This window comes from Crocodylus siamensis, chromosome 3 (assembly GCF_052110815.1).
Source record: "Crocodylus siamensis isolate JL-2025a chromosome 3, ASM5211081v1, whole genome shotgun sequence".
Taxonomy (NCBI): domain Eukaryota; kingdom Metazoa; phylum Chordata; order Crocodylia; family Crocodylidae; genus Crocodylus; species Crocodylus siamensis.
The window spans coordinates 40,055,515-40,072,541 of NC_143397.1; the positions used below are offsets into that span (position 1 = coordinate 40,055,515).

The 17,027-nt window shown below is 43.6% G+C and overlaps 1 protein-coding gene across 1 annotated transcript in view; it reads left to right on the plus strand.

Moving 5' to 3' along the window:
• VCAN (versican) overlaps positions 1 to 17,027 on the plus strand; it is a 153,414-nt gene that overhangs the window by 30,831 nt on the left and 105,556 nt on the right. The window contains exons 4-5 of the mRNA XM_090038210.1: positions 11,680 to 11,854; positions 11,969 to 12,096. Of these exons, the coding sequence (XP_089894336.1) occupies positions 11,680 to 11,854; positions 11,969 to 12,096 (303 nt within the window). The remainder of the gene's footprint in view (positions 1 to 11,679; positions 11,855 to 11,968; positions 12,097 to 17,027) is intronic.

Here is a 17,027-nt window from a genome sequence, read left to right on the forward strand (position 1 = left end):
ATTGGCTTACATGTACAATCTACAGTTATGATTTAACAGTATAATAATAGCTTGTAATAATACCATTCACTTAAGATGTGGTCTAGTGGCCAATGAAGTCAGTAGAAAGTTCCTAAATATTAGGTATCAGACCCTACAAGGAGAGGCTACGGGACCTGAACCTGTTCAGCCTCCACAAGAGAAAGCTGAAGGGGGATCTAGTTGCCTGTTACAAACTAGTCTGGGGGGGACCAGCAGGCACTGGGGAAGTCCCTGCTCCCCCGAGCACTGCCAGGAGTGACCAGGAATAATGGTCACAAGCTGGCAGAGGGTAGATTTAGGCTAGATATCAGGAAGCACTACTTCACTGTCAGGGCGGCTAGGATCTGGGACCAACTTCCAAGAGAAGTGGTGCTGGCTCCTACCCTGGGGGTTTTTAAGAGGAGGCTAGCTGAACACCTTGCTGGGGTCATTTGACCCCAGTACTCTTTCCTGCCCTGGCAGGGGGTCAGATTTGATGATCTGCTCAGGTCCCTTCTGACCCTAGAAACTATGAAATTTTTACTTAATACATTTTAGCAGGGAAATCCTGATCACATATCAGTCAAATCAGACAAATTCACCTGACAAGGCTTCTGTGAGGAAGATATAATAACTTTCATATTAGACCTATGGAAACTGAGGCACAGAGAAGTGAAATGACTTTCTTGCTGGCTGAGGAAGTGTTAGGAATATAACCCAAATTTACTACCTACTATTTGCATGCCTTAACCACAAGACTATCTGTCTTTGGGGCAGGGGAATGAGCAAATGGAAAAAAAATGACTCAGGCAAAAAGTTTTAGAAGTCAAGAAACCTGAACTTAGTGGGAGCAAGTGAGCAGCAGATTTTGCAAGTGACTTATACAGTGTGAAGGAGGAACAATCTTTGTGTCTGCTATTTGGGCATTTGTTTATTTGGGGTCTGTAGTTATTGAGGTTGGTATGTGGGGAAGGTTGTACTGTGTTGGTACAGGTGTGTGGGTGTGCAACCATGGCAATGGTAACAGCAAGGGAGGAAACCTGAAATTATGGCAGACTTGAAGATGACTAGGTGCAGAAATTTGGGTTGCACATTAGCCAAGAGTGGCTCCTGATGGAAGCAATATATGCTAGAAGTGTTGCCTGGTAGAACTAATGGATAGGAAAATGCAACAGCCATGGTAGAGTTTCATTTAGTTTTTAAAAATATGATGAAGTAGAGGAGAGAGCAGGTTCTACATACAACAAAGAATTTGCAATCACCTGCTTAACAAAAGGATCTAGCAGCAGACCCCTTAGATGATAAGGAAGGACCCATAAGATTGGAGAACTGTGTTTTAGAGATCAAAACATGCAAGGACAAATTGAGAATTGCCAAAAGTGAAGATGAGGTAGATTGTAAAGAATATCATAATAAATATTAAAAGCTTGCTCAGGTATTTTATTTTAAAGGCAAGAAAAGAAGTTAAGCTATTGTAGAAGGCAATGGTGATACCTTGGCTGGAATACTATACGCAGTTCTGGTCTATAATGTTCAAGAAAAATGGACTGAAATTGGAACAGGAACAGAAAAGTGCTACTAGATGACCACAAGTATGGAATGCCCATCTTATGAGAGGAAGTAAGAAGAGCTTAGCCTGGTTAGTGTAGCAAAATGAGTCTGAGATGGGATGTAAGGGATATAATTGCTGTTGATATTAAGAGACTGGACTCGATGACCCAGAAGGTCCCTTTCCTAGGTGTATAGTGCAATAGAGGAGTACTTTTCCATTGTGTGGATCTCCTCGTTTGTTTGCAGTTGTGTAGATTATTTATATTTCTGTTTATGTTGGCAAACCACAATTATATCAGCTTCTTACTTGTGGAAGTCTTATTATCAAAGTATTTATGCATATTCCCAATTTCATTGTATTAAATGTTTTGTCCTCTATGAAAACAGTTAAACACGTTCCACATTTCCTTTATTTCTTCCTTCCATCTATATTTTTCCACTATCCTCACTTTGATGTCAATCCTTGGACTGACCTTCTAACTTGCCTTCAATTTTTGCCAGTTCTTGCAATATTAATATAGGTCCTGCATTATTTTTTTTTTAATTTATTTTGGATTTTTTCCCTTAAATTTGATCCTGGAGTTATGAGAATATTAATTATTATTAATCACAGTACTAATACTAATATCTCTAATGCTAATTTTGTTGACAGTCTTATGTCTGGGTGGCCTTGACTCATGAATTTTGACTGATAGTGGACAATGCTATTGTTCTCTTTCCTAATTATTTGACTGCCCTGGCAGTTGACAATTCCAGTCATTCTAGCATCTGTTATCCCTGAGGGGATATTGTTTCCTCTTCTCAACAGTTGCCACCAGCTAAGCTGTTCCTGCTTCTTCTTTCTAGCTGTTTTTGCAGCTTCTAGGATCTCATTTGCAATGAAAGATCTGTATGTCAGTAGAAACAGTTGGATACACAGCAGAAAGCCATGATCCTGTAAACAGACAACACTCTGCAAATCATCACTGGATGATCTGCAGGCCACCAGTGGATCACTGAACACTAAATTTTAGAACCTCTAATCTAGTGAAGTGAGTCCTAACCCAGGAATCAGGAAACCTGCTTTTTGTCCTCAGCAGGCAACTGGCCATAACGTAACCTCTCTTTGCTTCTGTGTACCATTTATAAAACCATGGATAAGAAAGATCTTCAGTAATAGGTTTTTTATCTGTGGACAAAAAGGGGCTACAAAGGTGCAAAGGAACATTATTATTCCTTCCAGAATATAGTAGCACATCTAATTAAATGGCCCTTCTTGCCCAGTGATTGGGTTTTAAAATATAACAGCGCAGCCAAGCATAATAGAAAAGAAAAAAGAAAAAAAAAGTTCAGCTGATTTTTGGATAACCCTGCCTAGTGACTTCAGCAGATTTCAGAGATTCAGGGTAGTAGGTGAAATTCCTGCAGATGTTATGTTCTTTATTAGAGGAGCACTGATATATTGGTCCATATCGGATCAGTACCAATAAAAGGAAAATTGACATTATTGGCAATCAGTTTTTTTTGACTGATAATGACACTGATAAATGCCGGGTGCATGCACGGAGCCACAGCATGCATGCAGCTAGGAATGCAGCCTGGCAGCTAAGAGAGCAGTATCTGACCAGTAAGATTGTGGAGGGAAGGTGCATGGGGAGGGCAGATCGAGGCCCCCACAGTGAGGGAGGAAGTGGGGCTCGGGTAGGGGCAGGTGTTGCCCAGCCAGGACAGGACACGGGGCAGAGCCATGGGCGGCTAGTCCAAGAGGCATAGTGGGGTAGGGAGAGAGAAAGCAGTTCCCTGCCACTGCATGCACCCCAGGGAAGGCATGGAGGGGGCATGTGCCCCCCAGACTTGTGCATGGGATGAGGGTGGGCTGCCCACTCTGGGCTTAGGACCAGAGACTGTGCTGGCCTCTTCCTGCCAGGGGGCTTGGCTGGGGCTGTGCTCAGGGCAGGCAGGGGCAGCACTGGGAGTAGAAATTACAGGGTGGGGTACAGTCACCCCAGAAGTTGCTGTAGCCCCCAACTTGTAGTCCCTGCTCCCAGCGCTGCTGCTGCCTGTCCCATCCCCATCCTCACCAAGTGCAGTCCTGGCCCACCCCTCCCTGCCCCTGCAGCCGGGAAGAGGCTGGTGAAGCCACTGGACCCGAGCCCACAACAGGCAGCCCACCCTTGGCCTGTGCACAAATCTGGGGGGCACATGCCCCCCCATGCCTCCCCCATGGTGTGCACAGTGGGAGGGAGCTGTGCCCCCCACCCCACTTCCCTGTGTCCCCCAGATGAGCCACCTGTGGCTCCATCCCATGTCCCACCCCAGCCTGGCTGGGCAGGACCTGCTTGTGTCCCTGCCCAAGCCCCACTCCCTCCCTCACCATGGGGGCCTCAATCTACCTCGCCATGCCCCTTCCCCCACAACAGACTTACCAGCTGGATGCTGTTCTCCAGGCTGCCAGGCTGCATCTTGGCAGTCAGATTGGTATTGGCTGACATGGCTGGTTAGTATCGGCCATCAGTATCAGCCAAGAAAAATCTTTACTGGTACACCTCTACTTCTTGTATCTTGTCAGTTCATACCTTTTTGCCCATGCTTTTCTCCTTGGCTGGTGTGGAGGATGGGCTGTTTCCATGGCTCTTGTTCCATTCTAGGTTAAATGCAAGAAAGTTGGTATAGAAAATAATGGAAATAAAATACTGACCTAGATAGCAGGAAGCAGTAGCAGTGGAAGTAGCAAGGTAGATATAAATGTGAAAATAACATAAAATTGTAATTCAGATTTTACATTTTATGCAATCTCCCCTTTGTGTTAGGTATTGTAATGATAATACATGGGAGTCGCTTCAAATGTGGGAATCATACCACTTGATTGTGCTCTAAGCTCCAGAGGTTTTATGTTGGCAGCCTAATTGATTTATTTCCTCCTAAACCAGAGGTCTCACTGATTACCCTTCAAAAACAGTATTTGTAAAGATACTGTTTAATTTAACTGTTTAAAATTGCTTGCCTTACACCTATCTCACCATTGGAAATTAACCTTCCAGGCTTTCCCGTTAACTGAATTTAACAGGTTAATCCACTTCTCCACTGTTGCCCACAGTTTTTAGTGTTTGCTTACCTTTCTAAGTGGATCTCTGAATCCATCTATACTATCTCTGCTAGGACTGAAGAGGCACAAGGGAAAACTTCTCAAAGGAGGAATGTAGTTAGTGGGTTAAAATGACTAAAGGTTTATGCGTAATGTAGCTCAGGTGGGAAATAGAAGGTCCCCTGAGCAATGATTTATGTTTTCGATTCTGGGACAGGCAAAATGGCCTCTAGCATACTGTGTAAGAGCTGCTTTAAGTTTCAGCAGCTGGTGGTGGGGTCAGGAGCATCCCACCTGGGTAAGCCAAGAGCGTGCAAGGCTGGTGCTAGAGCGTGCAATGTTCTTGCACACTTTTATGCAGAGGGTTGGGGGAACTATCGATTTTGAGTTGGCTTTATGTCTCTGAGCATTCTCTGAAATGATGACAGTCCATGGAGGCTGTGATTGCCCCTCCTCAGCATCCTAAAGCTGTGGGAAGAATGGCCACAGAACTGACCCTAAGAATTCAGGGCCAAGTTCTGCCTTGTGCAGGTAAGCAAAATGGGGATTGATGCAAGATTCCTTTACTGGTGTCCCCTACGGGATGCAGAGGAGCATAGAAGTTGGCAAACTCCCTTGGCAGTCTGGGGAAGTTTCTGAGGCATTTTGCCTAAGTAATGATGCTAATTGTGTTCATGTTTACACAGTGCAGGGCTGCAGTCATCTGTCTAAGCTGCCAAAGACCTTGTGTGGGGTGTAGCGTGTAACCAAAACTCAAAAAGAGAGGCACAAATGGATTATTTATGTAAAAATATAAAATGCAGTGGGATTTTTTCATTTCATACAGCAAATCTTTCTATAAGCTCTATTTCATGATGCTTTATTTGTGATGTAAATCACTATCAACAATCCCTGCCTATTTTCAAAACCAAAATTTGTGTGGAACACAGTTAACTTTGGGACTCAAATGAAGCATATTTGAGAGGTAGGTCTACCCTGTATATATGGGCCTGTACCTATCAGAGTTAAGCTCTTTGATTGCTGCATGACAATTCCAGCTTTGCAAACCTCTTCCTTGGTCTTAGCATGGTTTATAATTTGGGCTTTAATATCGATAAAATTATCAAAATAACAATCCCAGATGCATAACAACTCCCTGATTCTGCTAGTTCCTGTTATTAAAAACCCAACCAATTAAATCCTTTCCTGTGTCACACTTGCCATATCCAGGGTATAACAGACCATAAGAACCTGCAAGTTCCAGCTGAAACCCAGTGAAAGTTTGCTTTAATCAGCTGACCATAATAATCCAAGAACTATTTTAGTAGAGTCCTGCTTTTGTAACATCAGTGGATTTTGCAGCATAAAACTTTGCCAAGTGACAAAGCTTTGCTGCAACCCAGATGTGTGGAACCATAATTTATTTTCTCCTTCTATCATGTTGTGCTAGGAGTAAAGAGGAGTAAAAATAAAAATATACAGGTGATTGATTAAAAGTCATTCTTTTGCTCAACCAGAATTGGATTTTGGATGCAACAAAATATTTTCCTGCAAGTGCTCTCACTCACAGGTACTGTTTATACTCATTTGGTTTGCCAGATGCTCAGTGACAACATTGTATTGTTGTAGTCTGTTTTCCACTTGCCTTATTTGTTCCCAAGGCACAGCTCTTCTTTGGCTTTTTCTTTATAAAAACAAATAAGGCAAAGGAAAAAACTCTTTACAAATGTTTTAAAACTGGTAAAACTTGGACAATGGGTTTTGCCTCTTTTTCTACCTCCAGCTGAAACAATGGAGGTCCTGAGCTTTAATCTCCTTAGCCCTAAGGGGGGGTCTTCTAATTATTGCAGCCATTGCACAGGCTTACATGTACTGACATTCTCCTCTCCATTCAACTGTAGGCTGCTTTATGGCTATTGCCTCCTCACTGGAAATGGAAGAGCCTTAAATTTTAAGAATAGGTGAAGTTTACCTTCTGGATCAGAGTGAGGAGAACAAAGCATTCTCTAAGTTCCTTTCCAGGATTTACAAATGACCAAAGGCTTTCTCTCAACATTGCAAAAGCTGCTTTAAATTGGTAGTATTGTTAACGCTTTAGTTCTGCCTTATTTAGATGTCAGAAGGATTAGCAATTGAAAAAATAAGTGGTTACTACAGACATGGGAAAAGATCATAGGCAGGACAGCAAGTCATTGTAAATATACATTTACAGAAAAAAAATATTTGAAGAAACAAGTTATAAATAAAATACCATCAGAACCCCAGACACTTGCTGCCTTACCAGACTCGTGTGTGTGCTGAATTGAACAGCAGGAGTTCATCTGCTGAAATGGAATTGTGTTGTACTGAATCAGCAGTCCATCAGCAGTGTAGACTTCCAGAGGTTAGGAATCTAAATTAAGACATAAGTGAAAATTTTATGAAGATTAAAAAACATGAAAAAAGAAACAAACCTTACCACCAGATGAACGGCTTTAGATTCTTGTGAGCTTACGTGTTTTGAGACTGAGCTATTAACTCAGTACCAGGTTGTTTATACAGTTAAAAACATGGCTTTATAAAATCTTTACTGAATTGTACTGACAATAGAATGTACTGGGCCAGGTTCTTAGCTGGTATCCACTGGCATGATTCCAGTGACTTCAATGAGACTGTGCTAATTTATACCAGCTGAGACCCTTCTCCATTACTGTCATCTATTCTCCTATTCATACCTTTTTGTAGAAAAGCCTTTACAGTGAGCAGCGGATGCTTTCTCAAACTTCAGAATCTCAGTGGTAGGCTGCCTTAATCAGTCTAAATCCCAAAGCCAGTTAGTTGCTACTTTATTTCTATTTATGGGTTTCCAGGTGGAACGCTGTACTGGATCTCTGAATGCCTTTTCCTCTGGAAGAGGAAAGCAGGCATGTTGGCCCTGTGGTTAGAGACTGAGATATACAAAACTAAAATGCTACCTGTGTTTGCACAACTCAGGGGACAGAAATGATCAGTAAATCTTCCCTAATGGGAAAGATTTGAATGTACAGACATTCAAAAAGCTCAAGCCTGGATTGATTAGTTCTTTGCAGGTTAGTCTAACCTGTGTAGACTGAACCAATTTGCCAGTGAATAGGCATTCACTTTTGATTCCAGAAATGCAGGCACATGCCTGCAGTGGCTCAGGCAAGAAGCCAGGGGGTACTATAATAAGCCCTTGGCTGAAGGGAAGCTGAGCTGGCGGGGGTGGGGGGGAGGCGCGGGGCATGGCCAGGCCCTGGCAAGCCACTGCATATGATTGGGGAGGGGTTTAAACCCCAACTCTGGTCTGCAGAGACCCTAGCCAGGGTGTCCCTAGAGGGGGAAGCAACCCCTGCCAGGGGTTCCTCCCACCCCTTCTCACTTGTTCGCTGCTCCAGCTGCTTCAGTGGCTGGAGTGGGGGTGAGGCCAGACCTCGGTAGCCTGAGATGGAGGTGGGGCTTAATCCTCCCATTGCAGACAGCAGTTATGTGGGCACTGACACAGCACTGGTGCCATCCCATGCTGAAAATCCCCTCAGGCAGGGCCCAAGCTGCAGTGCCTGGGCTAAGTCCCTTGGAGGAGCATTGAGCGAGCCATGGCGAGTGGGGATGTGATCTGGCTGCAGAAGGCAAGGAGCCAGGGCAAATCTCGGAGCCGGACTCACTGTTGCCTCCCACTGCAGCAGCACAGCCTAGACTGGGGCAGCTCTAGGGGGTGGTGGTCAGCACCCACAACTTTCTCCTTCCAGGCTTGTGCAGAGACCGTGTTTTGTAGGCAGACTGCAACTGGAGTGCCAATCCCTGCCCCCTCCCTTTCCTGGCAATGGTGACAGAGACAAAATGAGCCAGTGCAGTGGGCAGAGGTGAAGCATCTGTCACCTGCCACCTGCTTGTGATGGTGCTGTGTGCTCAGAGCAGGCTGCCACAGCCTAGTTGCTGTTCATGCCCTGGGCCATGGGGCCAGGCTGAACTGGGCTTCAATGGTCCATTGCCTTCCCCCACCACTGCCCATGCCTCTGGCCCATGGCAGCCTGCTCTGAGCTTCTGGTGCCACTGTGAGCAGGTGAGGCATGGCAGGAGCAGCAACTGGAGGTGAGGGGAGCAGAACAGCCCTGTTGGCCCCAGCCAGCATGCAGCTTTCCCTTGCCCCCAGTAGCTCCTCCTTCTCCCATTCTTGTGCCTGCTGCACTACTCCAGGTGGTGGTGGTGTGGGAAGAGAAGAAACTTCAGCCTGGGGGCTTCTGCCTAGTGCATGGAGCTCTGGCTTTAGCTCTTGGCTGCCTTCCACCCTCTCCTTCCCATCCACAGGGGCTGCTCATTGCATTAGGCAGGTGGAAGGCAGCTGGAGCTGCATCTCCGTGCTCTGGGTAGAAGCCTCTGGGCTGAAGCTTCTCTCTTCACTGCCACCTGGAGCGGTGCAGCAGGGGCAGGAGTGGGAGGAGTCACTGAAGGCCAGGGAAAGCTGTGTGCTGGCTGAGGCCAGCAGGGCTGTTCTGCTCCCCTCACCTCCACCTGTGGCTCCCGCCATACTGAGCAGCTCAGGGTGGGTGGACACTTCAGCTGGAGGTGAGGGGAGCAGAACAGCTCTGCCATTCTGGTGATGGATCTCCATGTGCTGGGCAGAAGCTGCCGGGCTGAAGCTTCCACTTGCCTGGAGCTGCATGGTGCTGCAGAAGCCACCAGGCTGCAGCTTCCCGCCTGCCCACCCAGAGTGGCATGGCAGGGGTAGGGGCAGCAGTGGCAGCTGGAGACGAGGAAGGCAGAACAGCCCTGCTGACCCTGACCAGTGCACAGCCTGTGGTGCAGCTCTAGCCACCAGGTGCTGCACAGAACTGGGGGTCAACAGTGGCTGCTGGGTTCTGGACCCGCCAGTGCCTGCAAGCCAACTCGGGCAGCCTGTTGCACAGCCAGCAGGTGCCCAGCCAACAGCTGGGCCCAGCTGTCACAGAGCCACAGCTGGCTGGGAAGGGCCCTGCCCCCATGGCCTGGTTGGAGCCTTCTCAGCTGGCTTCAGCTCCATGACAGCACCGCCCAACCTGGGCACGGGGAGCCAGGAGCAATCTGGCTGTGTGGTTCCCATGGCATCAGCGCAAGCTGCAGCCTGCTGAGAAGGGCCTGACCCTGTGGCCCAGCTGGCCCCTCTGTGTTCACTCTCAGTGGTGCCCACAGGCTGGCCCAGCTTAGCCCCATAGCCGCAGATGAGGCAGACTCTGGCCACACCCACTGATGGAGTTGGGGGGGTGGTGCCTGACAGGACCCAGCCAGGCAGACCCCTGCCGCTGGGGAGACAGAGGATGGAGGGGGAGATTAAATCTCTCTCTCCGCATTTGCTTCAGGCTGTGGATGGGGCTGGGCACGCCCCCCTGCCACTGCTTAGCAGCAAGAGGGGGAATGCCCGACAGGGGCTGCTGCACCCCGGCCAGGCAGACCCTGGCTGTGGTCCTGCAGTGGGAGTAGGAGCAACGCACCGCCTCCCTGCTCCCTGCTCCCTTTCCCTCAGGGCCATGCCTGGCCTGCGTCTGGCTGCGCCCCCACCCCACTCCAGCTACAGAGCAGGTTTATCTTAAATCAGTTTCGGCCATTTTGAAACTGGTTTATGTGCACTCAACTTATGTTCTGTTACATATTTAAACCAGTTTCTGGTCGCTCAAACCAGTTTATGTGTAACATTTGTTTCTAGCTAATAATGGGACAGCAATAGAAGTTTTAGGATGGGGGAATTTCTAGGTGCCATAAAGCTAAGTGTATGTGGCTCTGTGCCATCTTCTTTAGCCTCCCCCAGTGCAGAAAGTGGGTCAGGGTAAATCCACCTTAGGTGTTATGCCAATTGTAGCATGGTTCAGAACTGAAGATATTTGAAATAACTCCATGGAAGTCCTGCTCCGTGGAGTTATTCTACGTGTCCAGTGAAACTGAAACCAACTCGTAACTATATTCTTTCTGTGACATCAATCTGACGGATGAGGAAAGGATTAGTGTGTTTTACACAGATTTCTTTTATTTCTGTTAGGAAGCTTTCTTAATAAAACATACATATTATAATTTCATATAGAACAGTGAAATACTATGGGGTCTGAATTTGGCTTTATAGAAGAAATCGGTTCTAAATATGGTAGAACTTCTTTAATTTTAACATTGCTAATCCATCTGCTTTAAAATTAATATATATCATAGTAGACTGTTTCCCTCTTTCAGCAAAATGTATTAGGAAAGAGGTATACGGAGATCTCACATTACTTAAAATCAATAATTTCTCCAAAACATACTGGAAGAAATGAGCTAGCACATTATGAAATATTATAAAATAAAATTGTCAAAATACAAAGCACATTGTATGATTTATTCTGCTGTTGGGTTGCATCTAAACATGCATTTGCTAATTTAAAGCATTTAGTAATTTGTAATTCATACCCCAGCGATCACTAGGAATTAGTGAAGTTTTACTGAATACTACTTTTCAAAGATCATCATGAGTCATCCACTACCATTTAACTGTAAAGACAGTGGGAACAGGGAACTATGGAGTGGAAAATATGACTTAGGCCTTCTAAATGGTAGTGCACTTTTAGGACAAATTTCAGATATTCTTGTGTAGCCAAGAATAACATTTGGCTCCTAATTAGAACTATAGTGTTCTGTAGTGTTTTTTTATTTTTAGATTCTGTCCAATAGCAGAGCCAGAAATCCCCAAGTCCCAACCCCCCACAACAAAACCTGTGTAGCCTGTAATATTTTGTAGTATGCAAAATAAAATATAGATATTATACTAGTTTATTTGTAACTAATGATACACAGAGGCAGATGCCATAGCCATTGGTAAAACCTGATGCCTTTTCTACCCCGGGGCTAAAATAATTTCTCCGGTTTTGATTAGTATAAGAGTGTTATGCAGTCTTTGATAGCAACAGCACTAGAGGGAGACATGACCTTATGTACTACGAGATGTCTTGTCCCAACATTCTATTATTATACCAGGAAAGAGTCCCCTTTGTCTGTTTTCATTACTATTGTATTACTGATTTTCTATAAAATGAATATAGCAAATGTAGCATAACTTGTGTTAGTAACATGAATTTTTGTCTTTGCAGGTGTTGTATTTCACTATCGTGCAGCAAGTAGTAGATATACTCTGAGTTTTAAGCAAGCTCAGGAGGCTTGTCTGGACAATGGTGCTGTCATAGCAACTCCTGAACAATTGAAAGCTGCATATGAGGATGGATTTGAGCAATGTGATGCTGGCTGGGTGTCTGACCAAACAGTTAGGTGAGATGTTCAACTTGCCTCTTGACCATGTTCCCCAAAAGTGATAAATTTGACTTGTTCGTACTGGAAATGCTACGTTACTGTAACAATAAAAACTAACATACTGTATTTCAGATACCCAATTAGGCAACCCAGAATTGGCTGCTTTGGAGATAAAATGGGAATGGCAGGAGTCAGGACATATGGAGTCCGTCTTCCCAATGAAACTTATGATGTATATTGCTATGTGGAACGTTTAGAAGGTAAGATCGGCCTATATTTATATTGCATGATGAACTGTAAAATAATTGGAGAAGTAATAAGACAGACAAGACAGTGAAGCAAAAACTTCTGTATAAAATACATCTAGACTATTTTGCATATAAAAAAATTCTGGATAAAATGAGCCTATAGTTTGTGGTAGAAGAGGCCTTAATTAAAGGAGAGTGTGGAGGTGGTAAAGTTTGCAAATGGCTACGCAGGTTTTGAGCTGCTATAGTTAGTAACAGTAGACTTTACTATGGGGTTGTTTTGGAAAGTATCTTTGCACTTTTAGAATGCTTAGAATTTTTAGATTGTTTTGCTTTTTATATGAATTATACTTCTTTTTCCTGTTTTGAAAATAAACTGACTGACGTACTTAATGAAGTTAATAGAAAATGTTCTGTTAACTTCAGTTGTGTCTGGATTAGGGCTAAGGAAATATTGAAATTAATTCCCCCAGCTTTTTATTTTTACTCTGTTAATAAGATAATTTTCACTTCCTTATGATACAAGACAGGGATATACTATGTTACTCATTGCTTTAAGAAATGGGTACTGTGATTTTGTGAGTTAAGTGTATGTGTATAGCTGAGAGATGAAGTACAAGCATTACTGGAGGTGTAGTTAAATAAAAGCACATATCTATTGAAAAACCTTGCAAGATGCTAGATTAAGAGCCTTTAGTATCAAGAGGACTGCTTTTGTAAGGGCTCAACATTAATTTTACTCTGCTTTTGCTCTACTACACCCACAGACAAACTGCCCACTTGCATTCCTAGACTTTAGTGCATTCACTGACCAAGAATTCTGGACACTCAAGGGTAATCTTGACCCAAGACTTGTGAATTCAACCTGTGCGTATCTTAGCTTGTCCAAGAAAATGAAGAGTAACTGGTCCCAGTCCTGATTCAAATAGTTAGCATCTGATTCAGAGAAGGAATCTTCACTTCCTCTCTCAAACATGCATTAAAGGACCCTGCATAGTGGTACTAGCCAGATTCTAACCAATGTCAAACCTCCCATTTCTAAGCAAACTCATAGAAAGGTAGCCAAGGGTCAACCAAAATTCATCTAACTGAAGCTAAGCAAAGGAGGATTCAGGTCAGGTCATGGAACTGGAACTGCTTAAGTGACAATGATGGATGTTTTTCTCCTGTCTGCGCATAGGGAACAGACCTCCTTTCTCATCCTTTTTTGGCAGCATTAGATAATGTCAAATATGAGATGCTGTTGGTTCACTTGAGACACGTGGTAGGGGTCAAGAGGAATTATTACTTTGACCTGGGACTTTCCTGCTGGGATATACTCAATGAGCATACCTAATGCATGATAGGAAACTGCTTCTGCACTTCGCATTTGTGTTTTTTTCATTATAACCTGGATAGATATTAAGGCCAGAGGAGGATCATAATGATGATCTAGTCAGACTTCCTTATTTTTTATTTTCATGCCTATAGTCTTTTTGGACTAAAGTTTTCAATGAAATAGAAATATTTGGGGTAAAAGAAAATATCTGAGAAAATATACTCTGATATGTGGATAAGGCTGTGTGGCATCAGTTATATATTCTGATATGCAAGAGACTATTACATTTACTTATTCCCTGAGTATGGGTAGAGGAAACCATATGCATGGCTTGTAAAATACAGTAGGGGATCCGGCTGCAACTTGGTACAAGTGTTTCAATGTTAGAGGACATTTCATGAGAACTTGAGCAATATGGCAAGTCTTTCTGCCTAGGTAAGAACATAGGAGCCATAATCATGCTCTACATGTAGTAAAAATGGTTGCTAAAAGGACAAACATTGATTTTGAATATAAGGTTTGTTTGAAATTGCATAGCACAAAAAGAAATTAATGAATGGAGCCATTTGCCCTTGGAGATAGTTAGATAAACTACAGACACAAGTGTAATTTATAAGAAAAGTAAACACTGCCTAAAACTACATTCATTGTTTTGCTTTGCTTCATAATAACATACGAATCCCATGGAAGTAGGCCATAACTTTTAGGACTTGGAGCCACATGGTGTTTAAGACTGTGCATCATTTAGAGCTTAGTTCTGCAAGAGAATGAGCTGCTTTTGTGAGCTAGTGAACATCCAAAACTCCTATTAAAGACAAAGGGAATTGATGGTATTTGGCACCTTGGTAGATTGGTCTTATATATTCTCCATCTCAGTTATTATATTGTTCATACCTGCAGAGGCAGATATTACCCCGAAGAGCTGATTAAGGGCCAGATCTGTCAGCCTTACTATTACTAAATAGTACCTTAACCGAATAATAGCATTATTGACGACAATGAAACTACTCATAGAGTAAGGCACAACTTGACAGACATAAGGATATCAGAATCTGGCCCATAATGAAGATGCCCATTAAGGAAATTATTGTGCAATCATTTATATACTGGCACTAACAGCACTAACCCAGATGGTCATAAAATAATGGTGGGAATATCTGCAGTGCACTTTAGCTTAAATATGTATTGAATTTACAGTACTAATTTGGTTAGTTCCAGATGAAGATATGTATGACCAAGCAGCATTTTGGCTTTCTTCTTTCTTTGTTTCTGGCTTTCCAAAAATCACAGTCAGGCTGAGGCATAGATTTCTCCATGAAACACAAACAATTACGTTAAATTAAAACCAGCTATCTAGGCTAAATCTTACCATTTCCTTGCTCTTAGGAAAGCCATAGCGATTAAAGGCCGTGCACAATTATGAGTAAAGTATTTTGAGTTTTGTTAAAAAACATGGGAATATTATTATGGGAGTTTAAAATTTCTGCACTTTAATGATGAAAAAGAGACAAGAAAAAAAGCATTATTTCATTAAACCAAGTGTGGGCATAGTGGCTTATAGTAGACTAATTTAAACTTTTCATATTTCATTGCAACTCATTAGTGCTAACTTTTGAATACCTTTATATATAAAAATCAGTGCTTGCAGTTTAATGTTCCATAAATGAGCTATTAATCAAGCTTTAAAGATATGGGTATAACTTTAGGGCCAATTTAACCCCTTTACTTCTTCTTGAAACAAGAGCCCCATCAGCAGTATATGATTCTGCCTCAAATATTCATGAATCAAAAGTGATTAGTATTGCTGGAAGCCAGAACAGGATCCTGCTTTATATACCTAAGCTCATTTATTAGATGAAGAGCTGGGGGATGTGGTGGAAAGACAAAACAAAAATGCCAGTTAGAAGCTGTGTGTGTAACACATGCAAACAGGGAGTTGTTTAGGAAAGTTCTTTCGGGCTGGGGATTGAAGGACTAGAAAGAACCTTTTCCAGCGATGCACTTCTTTCCCCACCTATTATGGGAAAACCACACAAAGGGAAATTGGGCACTCAAACCCTCCTAGGCCACACTGATTATGACTTCAAGGCTGCTTTTTTTGCAAATGCAGCCTCTTTGCCTCTTTGGGGTTTCAGAGAGACAGCTCCCAAAAGCACTTTCGGAGAGACACACGGGGGCAGAGACTGGAACTGCAACTGAGGTTGCTGACCTAATGTTGAGAAACACACTAAGATAGGGGCCAAGAGCAGGAGACTGAGAAGTGGGGGGATGGACTGTAGTCCCAGGAAGACAGTGCCTCTTGGAGTTTGTCCATATAAATGAAGACCCCCAGGTTCTGGGGGAAGGAGGGGTTACCAGGCAAGAGGCTGATTGATAAGTCTAGGTGATCAAATGCAAACTGCACAGAACCTGAACCTGACTGGAACTGGCCAATATTTGAGTGGAGCCCAAGTAAAGATAGGATTTATGGAAGGAGCTGGGTGCCGGAGCAATAGGTTGTAGTGGCTAGAGGGAAAGTAGACCAGGAGTTGCTTCCTAGCAAGGGGGGATGCCATTTTGTTTCTCAGCCAAAAGGATTGAGCAAGCAAGCTCCATCATGTAGAAATGTGAGTCCCACAGTTCCATTATGCTTGTGAGCTGAGTCCTGTAGCCTCCCCCATGTCCTAGGATCCAGAGGAAGATCATGGGTAGTAGTTAGTGCATGCTAAGGGACACTTGGTTTTCTCATGAAACTCCATCTCCACCATATGTTGAAGGCCCATTGAGAAAGGCCTGGTTGCTATTTTGTGATTATTTACTATTTATTGCTGTGGTTCATTACTCATTTAATATAATTTTTGCTAATTTATCCCTATACTTTCCAGGAGTAAAACGTTCTTTTTTTCTTGGTCTATGATTTCTTGGTCTTGGTCTATGATTTCTAGAACTTCAACACTGCAATGTCCTAGAGGACATTGCTAGAAGAAAGCTTTATGTCAGGGGTGTCCAACTTTTTTGAATGTGGGGCTGAATCATGAACTTTTTATCACCCAGTGGGCTGGTGAGCCATATTCAAAGACCTCACAGGAAGCGGTATCAAATCACACCCCTGAAACGAAAATACACCGTTTACTTTCATTTCCTGTTGCAGCACCTCGGGCCTCAGAAAACAGGTTAGAGGGCCGCATGGTGGCCCATGGGCCATATGTTGGACAAGCCTGTTTTCTGTTAACTTATGCATCTGGCTAATGGGGCATTGAGTGTCAACAACCCAGGGCCTGTTGTTTCTCAGCTCAGTCACTGAACCCCAGAGAAGGGAAGAATAAAGAATTTTGTCACCCTTGGGATTCAAGGAAAAGTACTAGAAATATACTTTAAAAATATAATGTGAGGTTATCCACTATTCTAGATGGGGTATGAGAATAGAGTTCTTGGGTCCTAAAGTCTTGCTGATTGCTGACACACAGTTGCTCATACAAGTCCCCCATCCAGGCTAGTGAATCCATGTTGTGTAAGAAGCCTCTGGCCACGGTTCTGGCCCACCCATATTTCCATTCTTTCTTTTAAAGTATATGAAAGTTCATGAAACAAATGCATGAAGAAAGACTCCTGACTCCCAAGACTACTTCTGGTGGGAGTGAATGAG